At 35.2% G+C, this 18,928-nt stretch overlaps 1 protein-coding gene and 2 pseudogenes across 1 annotated transcript; all 3 read left to right on the forward strand.

Annotated features, from left to right (window-relative positions):
* Window positions 1–587: 587 nt before the first annotated feature.
* On the forward strand, window positions 588–10,175 carry LOC120270800 (annotated as a pseudogene).
* A 1,180-nt stretch (window positions 10,176–11,355) lies between these two features.
* LOC120270801 lies at window positions 11,356–16,012 on the forward strand (annotated as a pseudogene).
* A 288-nt stretch (window positions 16,013–16,300) lies between these two features.
* LOC120270802 lies at window positions 16,301–17,527 on the forward strand. The gene has a single exon (XM_039277865.1). It carries the CDS (start codon window positions 16,301–16,303, stop codon window positions 17,525–17,527), a length of 1,227 nt encoding a protein of 408 aa, XP_039133799.1.
* Window positions 17,528–18,928: the final 1,401 nt, after the last annotated feature.

Raw genomic sequence — 18,928 nt, forward strand, 5'->3', positions numbered from 1 at the left:
GCACAGGTATCCATGTTTAAAGAGGTTGACAGCTTTTATCTGAACACCATTGATTTCTTGATCATGCCATTGGGACATGTCTAAGGAACATTTAACTGCAGTGAATCCTTCTTCACATTGGCATCCAGAATCCTTGTGAGCTATTTCTCTGAGAACATTTCCTGCTATTGCAAATCCTGCCGGGAGAATTTCTTCTTTTGCAAGTTGCCTCAGTATTTCTTGTTCAGAAATAAATTGGTTATACTGAGTTGCCATTACTTTCTTGAAAATGAGCTGTTTTACTTCTGCTATTGGTTCTGGGAACAGTTCAAATTTCTCTGTTCTTTGTTTTCTTTCTTCAATAAGAACTGTCTTCATTTCTTCAGCTTCTTTTGTAATTTGTTGGAGTTGAGCTTTGATCAGAATGATTTCTTCATTTTTGTTGGACATTTCTGCTTCTAATATTTTAATTTTCTTTTCTTGCTCTACCATGTAGTCAAGTGTTTGAGGTTTTAAAGAAAATTTTATACTTGATGATTCTGGTAAGGGCAGATGAGGTGGAGCTTGGATTTTTTTTCATTTGTCTGATGAAAATATTTTGCTAGGGAATGGAACAAGGAGATAAGGGTTTTTGGGTCGTGTTTATTGGCCCAAAGGTTGTCAAGAATTATTTGTTGAGGAAGATTGAGGTTTGCTTGTGTTCTAAATTTCAGAGTAGAATTCAAAGGAAAGATTGGGAGGTTCAATTGAGGTTCAAGAGAAGAAGGTTGGTTATAGAAATTTTTTCCAGCCATATCTGCAAAAAATAAACTTGTCAGCTAAATAGAGTTTCATGCTTTTGCATGTGTTGGAGATATAATCTTTCATGCTTTTAGCATGTATTGGGGTATAAAGATAGCTAGGTTTTCACCATAAAAAGAGACGCGTATGGACCTACTGTTTTTGTAGCCACAGCTCTTTTTATTCGGATGAACAAACCTTTGTCTGTTTATTTCCTTTTAGGACTTGGTTACATAGTTCCCACAATTAAAGAAAACGCAAATGAACCTACTGGCTTTGCAGTCACAGTTTTCTCCAATGCGAATGGACAAACTATGGGGTAATATTTGAATTACATTTTTCCCAAAGAGATAGGAATAACGGAGATTCAGTTGGTTGTGATGTTTCTAGTCCTAAATTTAGGGAATGAGATGAACAAAAATTAAATTCTTTTTGTAAAGATGAATAATGCATTATTTCTTGTTGTTTTAAATATTCATTAATTTCCCTTTGCTTTATATTATCTTGGATTTCTTTTATTTCTTTTTCTATTTTTGTAATCCTCTGAGACATTGTTAATTTTTTCTCTTTTATCTCATTATTTTCTCCATTGAGTCTTCTTTTTCTTCTATCAACTATTTTACTTCTTGAATGAGTTATTGGATATTTAAAGATTATTTTATCTTTAAATTCTTTCAAGTCTTTAATCATTTTTTCTAATTCTAATGTGTTTTCCTTATTTACTTTCTTCTTAGTCATGTTATAATATTTTCTGTTAATTCCTCAATTTCTTGAATGATTATACCTTTTCCCTTATTTTGTTCTTTTTTATTTTTTAATTATTCTTTTAAATCTTCTATTTCTTCTTCAAGAGTTTTAATCTTTTTTAATAATTGATTAATTATTTCTTTATCTTGACTAAATTTATTATTTGATCTTTCTATTTCTTTTTCTTCAAAAGTAAAATCACATAAATCCGATACACATTTTCGACATAATGATAACTCACATTTTGAGCACGTTACTCTATGTTTTGTTATATGGAATTTATAACATTTATCGCATTTTGTTTTATAATTAACCTTAAATGGTTCAAATTTATGTTCACATTTTTCAAAATTTTCAATTTGGTTGTATTGTTCTAATAGATACTTTGGATTTATATCTAGGTTGTAAGTTTGTTTATTCATTTTAATCATAACAAATATTTATAGAATCATATTCATTTTTTAATCTTGATCTGTAATTCCATAATCTATTTTGTTCTTTTAAATATTCATCTTGGTGAAATTCTTTATATTTTATTTGTGTAGGTTTCCAGATGGATTTTCCATTTTCATCTTTTTCTTTTGATTTGAATTTTACTTCTATTAATGATTCTGCTTGATGGTTGATTTGTTCTCTTAGAGTTATATATCTTTTAACTCCTTTTAACCACATACATTGTTTAGCTTTTAATTCTTCTTTTAAACTTCTATTTTCTTTTATTGTATATTTAATTGAGTTGTTTATTAAATCATCAATTAATTTTATATCTGTTGAATCTATTAATCCTTTCATATATAACAGCTTTCAATTGATCTAAATTGTTCTTCTAGAAATTCTTTCCATTTCTTTATTTTAATTATTCTTTGTTGATGTTCTAATGGATATAATTCTTTTCTAAGTATATATTCTATATTCCATTTCCAGTTTCCATATTCATCATATTTTGCTGTAAGCTAATAATAAGAAAATCACTCAAAAAAGAAATAAATAAAACAAAACCAAAAAAAATACCAAAACAAAAGAGATTACAATCACAAAAGACAATACACTTCACATAAACATCCATACAAAAGCAAAAGAAAAACAAATAAAGACAAAAATGCATTGGCTAAATCCACCTCCTGGTACCAAACACCATGAAAAGAAGGAAGCCCCTAAGATACTGAATAAAAACATCTTAAAAGCATTAATTCAAGTGCATATCTGCACAAATCCAAGCAATAACAATATGAATAATTTTATTAATACTTCTGAAACAAAAACACACCTTTAAAAAAAAGAGAAAAGATACAAAAAGGATTACATCATTGTTATCTTAGCACTTGAACCATAATTAAAAGAAATTTATCTTTGAATATATTGTATGAACTATGTACTAAAGTTTCATTAAAGGTTTTATCATTTTCGATTTGTACACTACAGCGAATCATTTTCGGCGAATATGTCACTCATTATTTTCGATTTGAAAACATATCCGATTTGTTTCATTAAATGATTCGCTGTAGTGTACAAATCGGACACAAAATTTGGGTAAGCCACACTTAGACTTATCCGATTTGTACACTACAGCGAATCATTTTTGGCAAGTATGTCACTCATTATTTTTTTTAATTTATTCAAATATATTCACTTAGACTTATCCGATTTGTACACTACAGCGAATCATTTTCGGTGAGTATGTCACTCAAGTCCAAACCATTTGTGATGTTATATATTCTGTAACTTTTCTTGTTGCATTTGTTGTCAGATTTGATTGAAAATTTTGGTTTATTTGTTCTTTCAAACCTTCGAATGTCTAAATTAAAAAATTTTGCTAGCAAATTTTGTGGTTTGTAAATTTTTGTCTCAAAACTATATTAGAAATAGATTTAATTAGCTATTAAAGAATCTACTCAATTTTGGTCTATAGCGGCAGATTTTTTTGCCCCTATAGGATACTAAACAGATCTATTGGTCTTATAGTGGTGGAACTATTCCGCCACTATAGAATTTATAGCGGCAAAATTTTTCGCCGCTATAGGAATAGTTAGCGGCAAAATTTTCCGCCACTATAGGAATAGTTAGCGGCAAAACTTACTGCCGCTACAGATAATTATGTAGCTTTAATCCTATTAGATAGGATTATGGCAAAAGTGTACATTTGTCGCAAAAAAACATATAGCGACCAAGGATTTAGCGCCTAATTGGATATTTGCTGCTATAAGAGTGTTGAGGCTAAAATGAGGCCTATAGCGGCAGTTTTTTTCCACCGCTATAAGTCTTATTTCTTGTAGTGCGTTAATACAAAAATACATAAATTACACCATTTGATCCACCGGATAAGCGCTGACCGGAAAGAATATATATTTAAAATAAATAAATAAACCATGATATATTAAAAAGTAAAAACAAGCGGAGACCCAAAAGAAAATATATTAATGATCAGTGATGGGATATTAATGACACATGATAAATAATGAGAGGGATGGATTATACGTGTTGGGTATCATTGGGCAGTGGATGATTATTTATTTATTTATTTATTTATTTATTTATTTTGATAAAATTAACAAGTGACAAAATAAAAATCAAATGGGTACAAAAACAAGTTATCTTGACTTAACTGACTTTCTAGAAATAACTCCCCTCTCTCCCATCATGTAACTTTGAAGGGAAGAACAAAAGGAATTCCTAATACAAAACTCATATAGAGAACCCAAAAAAATATATATAATTTGAAATGTTCGAATTTGAACTGTAGTTACCACTAGCTTAGTCCACGGTTCCTCAATGATTAAACTCAATAATTAAAGCTCACAAGCTCACTCACACATGATGCCTATAAAACACCATTCCACACGACCTGCTTTGATTGCACCAATCCCACTTAAAAATATAACAATGGCATCAGGGATCTCTCAACCAATTTCCATGTCTCCCACCACCACTATGTCTCTAACTAGTTCCGGTACTTCATTATTACCCTAAAGGAAAAACAACGAGCATGGCTTTCCTTTTTCCTTTTCATTCAATAAACCCTCATCATCCATACCAAGTAGCAAAAAACAAGTACTCAAGAACAAGTGTTAGAGGTGGTAGCATTGTGTGCTTGGGAGGAGGAAGTATCTCGGTTCAAGCCGGGTGCTCCTCCTCAAACCACTCTCGATCCGGGTTGCTAGGCTTTTGGCGGCGAGCTTTCCTCCTGGCTTTGTCTTTGGTGCTGCCACCGCTGCTTATCAGGTTATTTATTTATTTGTTTGTTTGTTTTTTTTAAGTGATAAGTCTTATATACATTATAGGCGTGTGTATGGTGTTAGTAATTATCGATCTAATCAAATTCGGGTTAGGAAAAATCATTCCAATCAAATTAGGACTATCAATTACAATTAATTGATATTTAATCAACAATTGATTAATTATCAAAAATCGATCACATGAACACATGAATATATGTGAAAGATCAGGGTACGTTAGCTCACAGAGATTTCACAAGCGTAAAATCCTCCAACGCACACACGAAATATTCTTGAACTTTTCACCCTTGATCCGGAAGAAGTGATGGCTTCTTTTGCTCCAAGCAACTATTGTGAATATTTGGGTTTTTGCCGTAGCCGTCTTTTGATGGCAATCACAAATCAAATTAATTAAAAAACCCTAATCTCATATCACATATTTATAGGGAGTAAATATATTCGGATAAGTTTAGAACATGTAGCGTGGACCGTTTGGGATCACTACATCTTTAGCAAATTAGTCCATACTAATTTTATAATCACAATCATGTACATCAACAAATTGCAATTTAATCCAAAAATTAGAGATATTCATATGTGAGACCCCAATATAATATTTTACATATTAGTCCTTCTATCAATAAATATTCCATATAAGTGGGATAATTAGACCACCATTGGCACTATCGATCTCCACTTATATGTGTGTTTCTTTACACTATTGAACATAAAACAATTTAAGAAAAATGTATAATAATATATATTTTATATATAATAAAATACTTTCAAAAAATTAACCGGCCGGATTTATCCAACACATAAGAAACACAATCTAGAATATTCTCTCATACAATAGGAGTGATCGATCCCATCTTGGATGACTACAAACCTTCATATATTTATTATATAACCCAATGTGTCCGTATATAGCCTGTAATTAGCATCACCGGTTGACACTATCAAAGTAATATAATTTGTACATAAGATTTAATAGCATCCTCAGGTAATAAGGACTTTCTGTAATAGAATAACTCTTTTGTTCTATGACAGTGTTTGGTCTAAGAGTTCTGTATGGTCCAGTTCAATATTTGTCAGCTACAAATATCCACAATATTACTAAGAGTCTCCACTCTAGTGGCTGAGACATACCACTCTATCACATATAGAAGTACAACATGTGACAACCAATAATGAATACAAAATCATATTTTATCTCATAGGTTGTGAACTATTTTGGGTTACGAGGAACATAGATAATCATGTCTTACTTTAATGATCTCTATCATTAATTTGAAATCTATACAATGCAAGCCCATAATAATATATCATCAAACATGAATAATACAATAACCATAATTATGCATGTAATGAAATAAAACTATTTTATTATTAAACAATAACTAAAATTGGCTTTGTAGGGCATACTAGTTTTTCATATGGGTCTTTGATCAATGGGTCTTTGATTGATCATTCAACCGGTAACACGGGATTTGGGTAGTAAGCCAACATCCACAACCGATTTATTATCACCATTGCATCCAATGAAATTCAAATGAGAGATTTACTAAATGTCTCACACTTGTTTTTCGCAATGGGGTCAATACTATTGGTCTATTAGTCTTTAGTTTATTGGCATTAAATCTTTTGCGTAGAGTGTTTGTGTTTTTACCAAAGAGATGAGTTCGAACCTTAAAAATTTTTAAATAATAATATTTTAATATATAGTATACGCTCTCTTCTGGGGATATGTACGTACTTGTGTTTTTAAAATGTAAGAATGTTTGATAGAAGTTTTACATCATAATGATCAAACAGGTATTATTTGTAAGGGTGATATGCAAAATTATGACTAGTTATTTTATTATACTTCAGCATTATTAGAGAGTGTTATATATTGTTAGGTATTATTTAATATTGTACATGAATAGATAATAATTATTAAATACAGATCTAACCGTCATTGTTGAGATGTTATCAGATAACATCATGGTATATGCGTATGTAATATGTGTGTGTATGTTTTTGTTGCAGATAGAAGGAGCTTGGGATGAAGGAGGGAGAGGGCCAACCATTTGGGACACTTTCACCCAACAGCACCCTGGTATATATATAAATACAAATATTGCAATGAATAATGAACACCTCTTCTTTTTAATTCAGTAGATATTAGTTAATATAAAAATAAATTTAAATAAGTAAAAAATTAAATAATTAGCAAGGAAATATTCGTATAATAGTCAGTGGGTTGTTTTGTTTTTTGATTATAAATTGCATAGCCCAAAATAAATAAATAAATAAATACATAAATAAATAAAACTATGTAATTTAATATACTGGTATAAAAACTATAATTTTTTTTGAAATAAATGTGAGTAAACCACAACAAACTATAATTTATATATACTCTTTATATATATATATATATTCTAAAAAAAAAGTCCATTAAATAATTTTAAAAATATACTAATTTTGATTTATTGGCACAAGGTCTTTTGGGTAGAATGTTCATTTTTGGGTTGACCCAGGATCAAACCTCTAAGCACATGCAAAATAAGAGTATCGTCACATGAAATATTAACTTCATGTTTATACACATCTCTAACATGACTTATCCACTTTGTCAAATAATAATAATAATAAAGAACAACCTCTGTTTTATAATTTCTTTTCTTCTTTTAAGAAATTTTAAGTTGATTTGTAATTACAGAAATATTGGTTCGTAATTACAGAAATATATAAATATTTATTGAATTTAATATGAGCACATGTAATAATTTTTTGAAATATTTTTCAAAAATTGAACACAGGAGCAACGGAAATATTGTTGTGGATTCATATCATCGTTACTAAGTATATCCTACCTACAAATATTAATCATCAAATTTTATATTCTTGCTTTTTAAATTTTTTTTTAAATTTATTGTAAGCTCTTAACTGTTTATAGGAAGCCGTGAAGCTGTTGAAGGACATGAACTTAGATTCCTATAGATTCTCCATTTCATGATCAAGGATTCTACCAAGTATGTATTTATTTCTTAATCTCATTGTAATCTCTAAAATCCTATTTCCTTAATTTAATTATATGTTTAAATTTTATTTCTGTTAATTTTTATCAGAAGGATCACTGAAAGGTGGCATTAATCAAGAGGGAATCAACTACTACAACAATCTCATCAATGAATTACTGAAAAATGGTTTGCATCTTCACATTTTTTTCTCTTAAACTTTATTTACTTAATTTTAATTAATTACATAATTAACAAATTTAATTTATGATTAAACAGGCATCACACCTTATGTCACATTGTTCCATTGGGATGTCCCTCAAGCTCTTGAGGATGCATATGGAGGCTTTCTCAGTAAAAATATTATGTAAATCATATTATAAAACTCATACTCGATCAAAAAAAAGTGTTAATTATCACTAATCAAAGTCTTTTATCAGGCTTGACTTTAGGGACTATTGCGAAGTTTGTTTCAAAGAGTTTGGAGACAGAGTTAAGAATTGGATCACATTGAATGAGCCGTGGAGTTTTAGTAGCATGGGATACGGTCTCGGACGACATGCGCCTGGCAGGTGCTCGCAGATTCTTGGTTGTTCAGTCGGGGACTCAATCATTGAGCCTTATATTGTCGCGCATAATTTAATTCTAGCTCATGGAGCTGCTGCTAGCCTATACAAAGACAAGTATCAGGTAATGTAATAGTATTAATAGTCTCAAAATCAGTTAATTTAGTAAATATGAATCTGAATTTCTGATTCCAGAGAACACAAGGAGGACAAGTCGGGATCACTTTGGTTTGTATGTGGTATCATCCTTATGACCAAACACACAAACAAGTCGATGCTGCAACCCGAGCTTTGGATTTCATGCTTGCATGGTTAGTTCTGCAGTTATATATAATGAATAAAAAACTTAGAACTTTATGTTTGATGTTATTGATGATAATTTGTTAAGGTACTTGGATCCATTGATGCATGGAGATTATCCATTTAACATGAAAGCTATAGTGAGGGATAGACTGCCTACATTCAGTAAAGAAGCAGAGATGATAAAAGGATCGTATGATTTTATCGGTATCAATTATTATACGGCTAGATACACCCGGGAAGTTCAGTATTCTCAAGATCAACCTCCTTTCCTCAACATCAATGAATCATATGCTGAACAATTAGGCAAGTTCTTCTTTCAAAATCTGAAGAAGTTTTATGTGGCCAATTTTTTTCTAATTAGTATTTGATCTTTTATTGCAGAGGCTAAAGATGGGGTTCCTATTGGTGAATCGGTGAGTAACTTTTGATATTCAAAGTAGTGACTATATATATGTATTCATTTATGTTATGAATTTTCAATATGCAGAATGGAAGCTGGATTTATGTGTATCTGAGGGGTCTCAGAGATCTGCTGTTATATTTAAAGAGGGGATATGAAAACCTGGCAATCTACATTACTGAGAATGGTAGAGCATTAGCCGAATATAGTAGAGAAATATACAAATCAATACTCTAGTATGTCGAACATTAAATTATTTTTTATGGTAACAGGAATTAGCAGTGTTGAGAAGTCTGACATTCCAAAGGAGGAAGCTCTGGCCGATGAAATGAGAAAGAACTACCTTTCAGTTCATCTCGCCGAAATTTGTTATGCCATTAGGTACATGTTAATGTTTTTTTTTTCCTACTAAATTTATTTTTGTTTTCTTATTCCATTGAAGTTAATACATAATAATCATCAGTGAAATGATGTTTATCTGTTTATGTATGTATATATGTCTTATATATTCTTCATTCAGGTAAAAAAGTTATAAATTTAAGAACATGAGTGGACACTAGAACAACATTAAATAGTTAAGTTTTACTGAAACAATGTTTATCTGATGATCTATCTCTGTTTTCTTTTATATTTAAGGAAATACAAGAAATTAAACATAAATACATTCAAGAACAACACTAAACCAAGTATTTAAAGAAGCTATATTTGTCTGTTGATTCATCTTGCTAATGATCTTCTTCATTCAATCAAACGCAAGAAATTAATGATAAATATATATATATATATATATATATCAAAGAACAACACTAAACAAGTACTACAGAAACAACTTCCAATGAAACACAAGAAATTAAAGCAGGCAGAACTAAGTATTCATTGAAACACTGTTTACCTGCTGATTTATCTTGTTATTTTCTTCATTGAAAAGCAAAGACAAAGAATTTAATTAAAATACTATTCATTGTTCATGTTAATCTAAACACTTGTTAATTTTATGATTTCAGGGAGAGAGCAAATGTGAAGGGATACTTTGCATGGTCTCTGATGGACAACTTTGAATGGGAGAAAGGTTACACAGAGAGGTTTGGGCTCAATTATGTGGACTTCAACACCTTGTAACGCACACCAAAAGACTCTGCAAAATGGTTCTCTAAATTCCTGCAGCCAAAACCTCAAAACTAGCCTCCATTAATTACTGCTAATGTAATAATGGATGCACTGGTTGTTCTGTTTGTTCCCCATTAAAGTTGCTTTTAGGATCATAAATAAAAATCTTTGAGGCATAGGTTCTAGCTACACCATGGCCATGTTTATTGTTTTGAAAATTGGACTCTCAGTTTTTCCACCCCTTTTTCACTTTTTTTCTCATTGGTTTTTCACCACTACTATAATTTTTTAAATATTCCTAACATTGGTTTTCTACCCACCGCAAGCCTTTGAAAAGAATTGCTCTTGCTTTTTTTCTCTTGCCTTTGACATTTATTCTTTGTTTCATTTCAATCTGTTTTATTCTTCTTATACATTCTAGTTACACTAAAAAAACCATTGAAATTATTTAAAAAACAACTACAATCAAAAGTTATGCCCAATATCAGCCTTAGCCTTCTCTTCTTCTCATCTTTGGTGGTCTTAAGCTTCATATCTGAGCAACTCGTGGCACCTTTCTCTTCATAGTGTGATTTATGAATTCATTTATGTTTTTTTAGATGTTGGACATTCTATCAAGTATTTTCTTCCTTATGGCGGTGTTTAAGCATCTTATGCTCTTCGTTTTTATATGGAAATTGTGGTATCTGCTTAGGATTAGTGTTTGTTAATGAATGGTCATGCTTTCTTTATATCTTATGAGCATTGTTTATTGATATTGATTTCATTGCCCTGTTTCATCCCTGAGCTTTTCTCAAATGATATGGAGCTGTAACAAAAAGCCAGAACTCTTCAATGAGAAGTCAAAGTATTCCTGCGTGGTTGTCAAAAACATTTTGAATGAGTTGTTGTTGCAAGTTGTTTGAAATTCAGTTTATGTTTGTAGTAATGGTTTAAGCATGGATTAGTCTTGTTTATATGGTTATAACACTTTCCATACTTCTCTTGTATTTGTTAATATATAGTTAATTATCAGATTTATACATGCATGCTTCTGTGAGGGGTAATCGATCAGTCTCTCACATTGTGTTGATCTCATCAAGTCACTAAAACTGGGAAGAGAAGTGCAGACACTCCTGTGAGGGGTTGGTTACCCCAGGAATCAGGCAATCCATTGCTTGCTGAGTATGTTCCAAATCTCACTGTCCAGTCTGATTTTGGCCTGCCTGGCGCCATTATCATCACAAACCCTCATAGCAAGGAGTTCTACCTGATATGTATCCTTTCCGTCAAATTCATGGATCCATTCTCGCAGTGATAATCCTCAGAGCAGGATTCTCTTCAGCAATCAGGTTAGGAACTCTAATAATTGTTGGGCCATTGTATCTCTGTTGATATTATATGATCAATTTTGGTGCCAGCCAGTTTATCAGCCAATTGTAAGTGGCATATTTAGAAGATAGAACATATTCAAATATCTCATGTAATATATATTTGTAAAAGAACTGCATCTAAATAAGATAAAAACAACAATGGGTCTAAGAGCTTGTTACTGGGCTGTTCACAGTTCCACTCAGAGCAACTCTAGGATAGTGGAGTTTTGTTTCTCTTTGCCTAGAAGTTTTGCAACTTCAATATCAATAGAATCTACTCGGTATTTGTATTTCTTTGTCATTGGTTTTGTGATTGTATCAAACAGGCATACTTGCCATCTCAAACCCCCAATGGTCTTAAGGACCTTCGACAAGAAGACCTGATTTGCCTTCGTGGTGATGGGCAAGGCGAGAGGAAAATGTTTGAAAGAGTCTATGACTATGCCACATACAATGACTTGGGTAATCCTGACAAGGGTGAAGATCTTGCTAGGCCAAATCTAGGAGGTAATCAGAAACCATATCCTAGGCGTTGTCGTACCGGCCGACCACCAGCTAAGTCAGGTATATTTCTCGAGAATGTATATGATGTTTCATTCTTCATGCTTTATATACCTTATGTAGAAGGAACAACTTCTGTAATCCCTTTGTGTTCTTCAAAATGAACTTCTTAATTATGATGCCCACTTTCAATTATAAAGATCCTAGTTCAAATCTGATTTGTGTTTATCTCTTGTTTCCTGTAACTCTTTAAGGATGTCTGATAAAGATGAGTATTCATTTGATTCTTTTGTTTTGCACAGATTTTTATTTGATCAAATCCTTCTATTTGTATTTAAAATTCTTTTCTAGTCAGTAGTAGTATATTTGCATTTGTGGTAATCAAAAGATGCTTTTTTTTAACCATTAAATTTCAGATGCTTTTGTTTGTACTCGGTGACCCTCTATCAAGGTTCAATTCAGAAAAGTAATATTTTTGATGTATGAATCTAAGTCTTATCAGTGCCATTGTGTTGAACTTCAATCAGATCCAACAGCAGAGGGTCGGGTAGAGAAGCCTCATCCTATATATGTCCCTCGCGATGAGGCATTTGAGGAAGTCAAGCAGACCACATTTTCTTCTGGAGCTTTAAGAGCATTACTTCACAATCTGATACCAGCCCTAAAAGCTGCACTTTCTAGATCTGACAAACAGTTCGAGTGCTTCTCTGACATCGACCAGCTATACAAAGTCGGGGTACTACTCCAACGTGATGAACCTAAAGCAACCACCAAGCTTTTACTCCCGTCAATACTGTCAAGTATCATGAATGTCGGTGAAAGATTTCTAAAATATGAGGTTCCATCTATCATATCAAGTAAGTCTTCCAGCTACTTTCATATGAGCAAGAGCAAACCTCTTTATCACTGAGATGCTGTAGCATCAGTCTCCCATTTACTGAAGTTGTTGTTAAATTCTCTCCTTGTTTTGTGTACTAAACTCGTCACATATCTATTGGTGATATGTTGTCCACAGGGGACAGTTTTTCTTGGTTGCGGGACAATGAATTTGCCCGCCAGACTTCAGCTGGTGTAAACCCAGTTGATATTGAAAGACTGAGGGTATGGTGTAAATTGGCTTCATGAATAAATGTTTGATATAAACTTCATTTGCATACAGTAACGCTTATTTCGAGTTTATCAATGCAGGAGTTCCCTATAATCAGCAAGTTGGATCCTGCAGTTTATGGTCCTCCAGAGTCGGCAATAACTAAGTAGTGTATAGAGCATGATTTGAACGTGTTGGGGGTTTGACTTTAAATGCAACAGTGAAAACTGCGAATTTACTGTAGCGGTATTACTGTTTATTGTTACTGTTTACATGCGCCCGATATGCGGGCGCACACTTGCTGATGGTATCGCGGGTGCACGCTGTTGCGTGAGGTTTTCGTCTCTCGATCGTTTGTAGCAAAGTCACTATAGCACGAGATCTGCAAAGACCGCAGTGCTGTAGAAAAAAATATCTGCTCACTACGGGGTTCATGCGCCCGCATACACCCCGTGAAACTCATCGAGCGATCTTGTGCGCGTGTCACGAGCCAGTGCAAAGCTGCAAAAACCTTCAATAGCTTCCTGAGTCTTCAATGCTCCTCCCAAGGGGTTCTCAAGGCGTCAAAGCTTCAAAAGCAACTCATAAAATGCTATCAAACCCCTCATTCATGTTAGAATGAGATGAACAAATATACAACAACACAAGAAACGATTTTTAGCTTGGAAACCCTACAAAACGAGGGAAAAACCACGGGACTCCTTAGAGCCTTTTAAACATGTTTCCACTATGTTGACTTATGGGATAACACCAAGTTCTTTCTAGCTCACTAGAAGAATACATGCAAAGAACATGAATTTCACAAGAAAAGAGATTCAACACTCATACATCATCCATACACTAGGATGGTTCACAAAAAGGACCTTAAGGAATGAGAGTTGAGGGATCAAACCAAAGGATTGGAGAGAGATCCGCGATGAATCCTTCCAATCTTGCCTCTCTAAGAACCCTAGCTCCTCCTTCTCTTCCTTATTTTTCCCCCAAAAACTATGAATAGTCACCCCTCCATTCTCATCAAAGATGAGAGCTTTTACCCTTGTGAAATTCCCTTCAAGCCCTCCTCCATAAGTCAACGTAGCTTCATTTATATATATATATATATATATATATATATATATATATATATATATATATATATATATATATATATATATATATATAAAACCATGGGCCAACCCAACAAATGGGCTGGACCCAACAAATCTCCCCCTCAAAGACCATTTGGGGGGTTCTACCAATCCTGCTCTTTCCCGACATGCTACAAGCTTCTCCTTGGACAATGCTTTGGTAAACATATCAGACCCATTCTCACTAGTGTGTATCTTCTCCAAGTACAACTCTTTGGCTTCAAGAACATCCTCGAATCCAATGATATCTAACATCGATATGCTTGGACTTGAATGGAATGTTGAATTCTTGAGAGATGAATGGCACTCTGATCGTCGCGATAGAACAATACACTTCTCTTGTTGCATACCCAATTCTTCAAGAAACTTCTTCATCCACAAAGCCTCCTTGCAACCCTCGATAGTGCAATATACTCAGACTTACGTGGTGGATAATGCACACTTACTTGCAGCTTTGAGCGCCAAGAAGCATTTCCCGCAAAAGTCATCATGAACCACGAAATTGATTTTACGGAGTCCACGTCGCTCGCCATATCACGAATCGTATACCCATACAAAAATAGGTTCATCTTTACCAAAACACGAGACATGCCGAAGTACCTCTTAGATACCTCGGTATCCACTTCACTGCTGACCCGAGTGCTCCTTTCCGGTTTGAGAGAAATCTGCTCACAACACCAACAACATGAGCAATATCTGGCCTCGTATACACCATGGCATACATCAAACTACCAACAGCGGATGCATAAGGAACTCGGCTCATCTGCTCCTTCTCTTTGTCCCCCAGTGAGCTTCACGGGCAAGTATGCGCCCGCATACCGGTCGCATGTGAGCGATAACGAGTGAGCGATGATATTGCTACGATGAATTTCCACAGGTTTTCCGTTTGTGCATTTCAAGTCGAAAACCCCAGCGAGCGGAATGAGCCTTGAAGAGGTATGCAAAATGCGTGTGACATAGCATAATCTTATTTGGTGCATTGTTCTTATCTACTTGTTTGTAACTTATGGTGCAGGCAATGGAGAATGATAGATTATTTATTCTTGATTATCATGATCTCCTTCTTCCATTTGTAAAAAGATCAACTCCTTGAAGGGAAGGAAAGTTTATGCTTGAGAACAATATTCTTCCCGCAGATTTGACACTCTTAGACCAATCGCTATCGAGCTTAGCTTGCCACCCTACGCTTCCAATCCTCCTAAAAAGGGGTATATACAAGAGGGCATAATGCTACAAGTCATTAGATTTGGAAATTGGCAAAAAGCTCATGTCACTTCGGGTTGATCTTTGGGTCCATCAACTAGTGAACCATTGGTAAGGGGATTTCGATCAATTCCTTCTTTTACACAAGTGCGACGGCAGGCTATTTATGATCTTATGCCACACACATGAACTTTTGAATTCAAAATTTGAATGCAAATAAACACTTTTTCTTCATGTATCTTTGAGAGAGATGCTTTAGGTAACTAATGTGGTTTTTAGATTTCTAGGTTGAGGACTCATGCATGTATGGAGCCCTACATAATTCTTCTGCTCATAGGCGACTTAGTTTCATGCACTTAATTTTTCAAGCTCTTTGCATCCACATATCGATACACTACTGGAAATCAACGCATTGGCACGTCAAAATTTAATAAATGGCGGTGGCATTATAGAGAACTGCTTTTATCGAGGGAAGTACTCATTAGAGCTTAGTTCGTGACTTACAAGAGCGTGTGGCGATTTGATATGGAAACACTGCCGGCTGACCTGATCCGAAGGTAAAGGTTATGTGTATTCCTTGCAAAATCATTGGAGCTGTGATCACTTTTCTTTAAAATTCAAATCTTCGAAGGCATTTGCAATTGTAATTATTATTATTATTCTAAGGAAGTGTTGTAGCATGGGATGAAATTGAGCAAGAATAAGTTATCCTTCGAATCTTGTTTCCCCCTTTGCCATGGTAAGCGGAGGTCAACCTCCTCCACCCCCTAAAAAATCCTAATCCCAAATCGCGGCTTCTCTAACTCATTCTCTAGATAACTCCCCTCTTCATAATGAGCAACTCCTCAGCAAACTCAAAGCCACCACTTCCAACTTCATCCGGCTGGATAAGGATGCCATTAATAGAGGTCGTATGAAATTCCAATATGCTATGTATGGTAAGTTGTTTGGAAAATCCCCTCCTTTCGAGCAGATCAAGATGTCGCTTCTTGCCAAGTGGAACAGTATTGGAGAGATCTACATCTCCGACCTTCCTAATGGTTTTTTATTGGTTAGATACCCTACTGAAAAAGCCATGCAGCAACTCCTTTTGGATGGACCTTGGTCCGTAAACGAAATCATTCTACAGCTGTCCCCATGGAAACCTTTTTTTGAACTGAGCTTCGCTAAGCTTAACTCCGCTGCAATTTGGGTGCAGTTCCACAACTTGCCAGTCGAATGCTGGGACGGTGATGTTCTAGAGACCATTGCTAGCAACTTCGATAACCTCATCAAAGTTGATGAATTTACATCCATACTGGCCAGATCCAACTACGCTCGGGTTTGCATCGAAATTGACTTATCTAAACTTCTCTGTCGAGGTTTTTGGATCGGGGATGATTTCCAGAAGGTGTTCGTCATAGTGATGTACGAGAGATTGCTGACATTCTGTTACAATTGTGGGCTTATCTGTCATGGTAGTAAGTCGTGCACTAGGCCTGCGTCGTCTGGGGCCGGTGGGTTCTCTTTGCCCTCTCGAGATGATCGAGTGCCAGTGGAAAGAACCTCCCAGGTCTCGCATGACGCCGATCAACTCATGGACACATCAGACCCTATTTTTGTCCCTAGCCCTGAAGACAATCTGGAATCTGATTTTGGACCTTGGCTTCTGGTATCCCGCCGGCGCGGCCGTGCTCGGTGTCACGGCGGTGGTGTAATGCGTGCCCCTCACGTGACTCCACGTACAACAGCCGGTGTGGAAGCCAAAATCACTGAGTCCCGAGGTACTGTCTCCCATAGCTCACATAGCGGATCTACATTTGCTTGTCGTGGGCCGTCGTCCACCTTCCATGCCTCTCACGATTCCCTACACTCTAATGTCGTTGAAACTCTAAACGTCCAAAATCCCATTGCAAATCTAGCCGTTAATCAAAACTTTGTGATCAACGAAACCATCAGAGATAATCCTTTAGATCCAATTCAATCTCCTTCGCTTGATCCCCAGACCACTACTCTGACAGACCCTTCAAGTCAAAACAACATCCTTACCTCTCCTCGAGACCATCCACCGCCAAACCCTCCCAATCAAATCGTTCCTTTTCATTCTTCTCGAGGAGTCTCTCAGCAACCGCCCCATCTAGACCTTGCCCTAGACCCATCTCTCCCTCTCCCATCCTGAGAACTTTTGTCCCGAATGTCTCCATCAACATTCTTTTTTCTGATCTTCATCATGATTCACTTGTTTCCCAAGTCTCTTCTGCCCTTGACTCTAGTGAAATGGAAGAAAATAGTGGAGAAGATGAGGGTTCCACTAACGATGAAGATGATGAGATGCCAGATGAGGAAGATGAACCTGATGACTCTATGACTTTGGTGCAATATCAGGCTGGGGTCAGAAGGGAAGCTCTCATCAGAAAAGGTGGTCATGTTGAGGAAGTCTCGCCGAAGAAAGGCAGAATGGAAACTAGAGGTCCCGGACCTTGAAGCTGTTGTCTCTTCTTCTCATCCTTCTTCTAAAGAAAGTACTTTTCTGTTTTTTTCTATTCATGTTTATTATAAACTCAGCTAAAATTATCTGTTGGAACTGCAGGGGTATCTCCAATCGAGATACTTCTTCTCGGTTCATCAAACTCATCAAAAAGCTCAAACCCATTTTGGTTTGTTTAGTAGAAACCCACGCCAACTCTGATCGTGTTGATCGCTTCTGTAAAAAAATTCCTAAACACTAGGAGTGGGCCTCTGTTCTCGCTGAAGGTTATTCAGGTGGTATCTTTATCCTTTGGAACTCGGCCATCGGTCGAGTTACTCCTATTGCTGTTTCCCGTCGCGCGTTGCATATCGTGGTTTCCTCTACTTTTTCCAAAAATTTCATTATTTTTGTGGTCTATAATTCTTCTCGTTGCCTTAACCAACGTTTTCTTTGGCACGAGCTCTCTAAACTTTCTTATCTTAAGCTTCCCTGGCTCATTCTGGGGGACTTTAACTCTATTCTTTCCAGAACTGAGCACAGGGGTGGCTCTTTCTCTTACTACAGCCGTAAATCTAGATTTTTCAATGATTTTATCGATAGCAACAATCTTTTGGATCTTAAATATATCGGTTCTCCCTATACCTGGTGCAACAACCAGCTTGGTTCTACTCGGCGATGGGCCAAGCTTGATCGTTGTCTGGTCAATCTTGAGTGGAATGACATATTTAAATCCTACACCCTTTCGCATCTTACTCACTCTTTCTCGGATCACTCTCCGTTTTTTCTCATCGCTAATTTAGCCGTTGTTTACAAGAAAAAATCATTCTGGTTTGAAAATTTTTGGATGGATTATCTGGGATGCCATTCTTGTATCTGAGAAGCTTGGGTTTTTACTCCTCGGGGTAACCCTATGCACGTGTTTTCTCAATTCCTTTCTCGTACTCGTTTTAATCTCAATCGTTGGTGTCACTCAGGGGTTAATAACTTGGAGATTGCCATTTCTAATACTGAAACTGAAATTGGTTCTCTTGAGCTTTTTGATTCTAACTCTAATACACATTTCATTCTCAGGGCCTTTATGCTAAACTTTCTGCTTTACAGTGTCAGAAC

Source organism: Dioscorea cayenensis, chromosome 10, assembly GCF_009730915.1.
Source record: "Dioscorea cayenensis subsp. rotundata cultivar TDr96_F1 chromosome 10, TDr96_F1_v2_PseudoChromosome.rev07_lg8_w22 25.fasta, whole genome shotgun sequence".
In the NCBI taxonomy this organism is placed as follows: Eukaryota; Viridiplantae; Streptophyta; class Magnoliopsida; order Dioscoreales; family Dioscoreaceae; genus Dioscorea; species Dioscorea cayenensis.

Coding starts and splice junctions, on each gene's coding strand:
- LOC120270802 (XM_039277865.1), top strand. CDS start 16,301: ATGTATGGTAAGTTGTTTGGAAAATCCCCTCCTTTCGAGCAGATCAAG.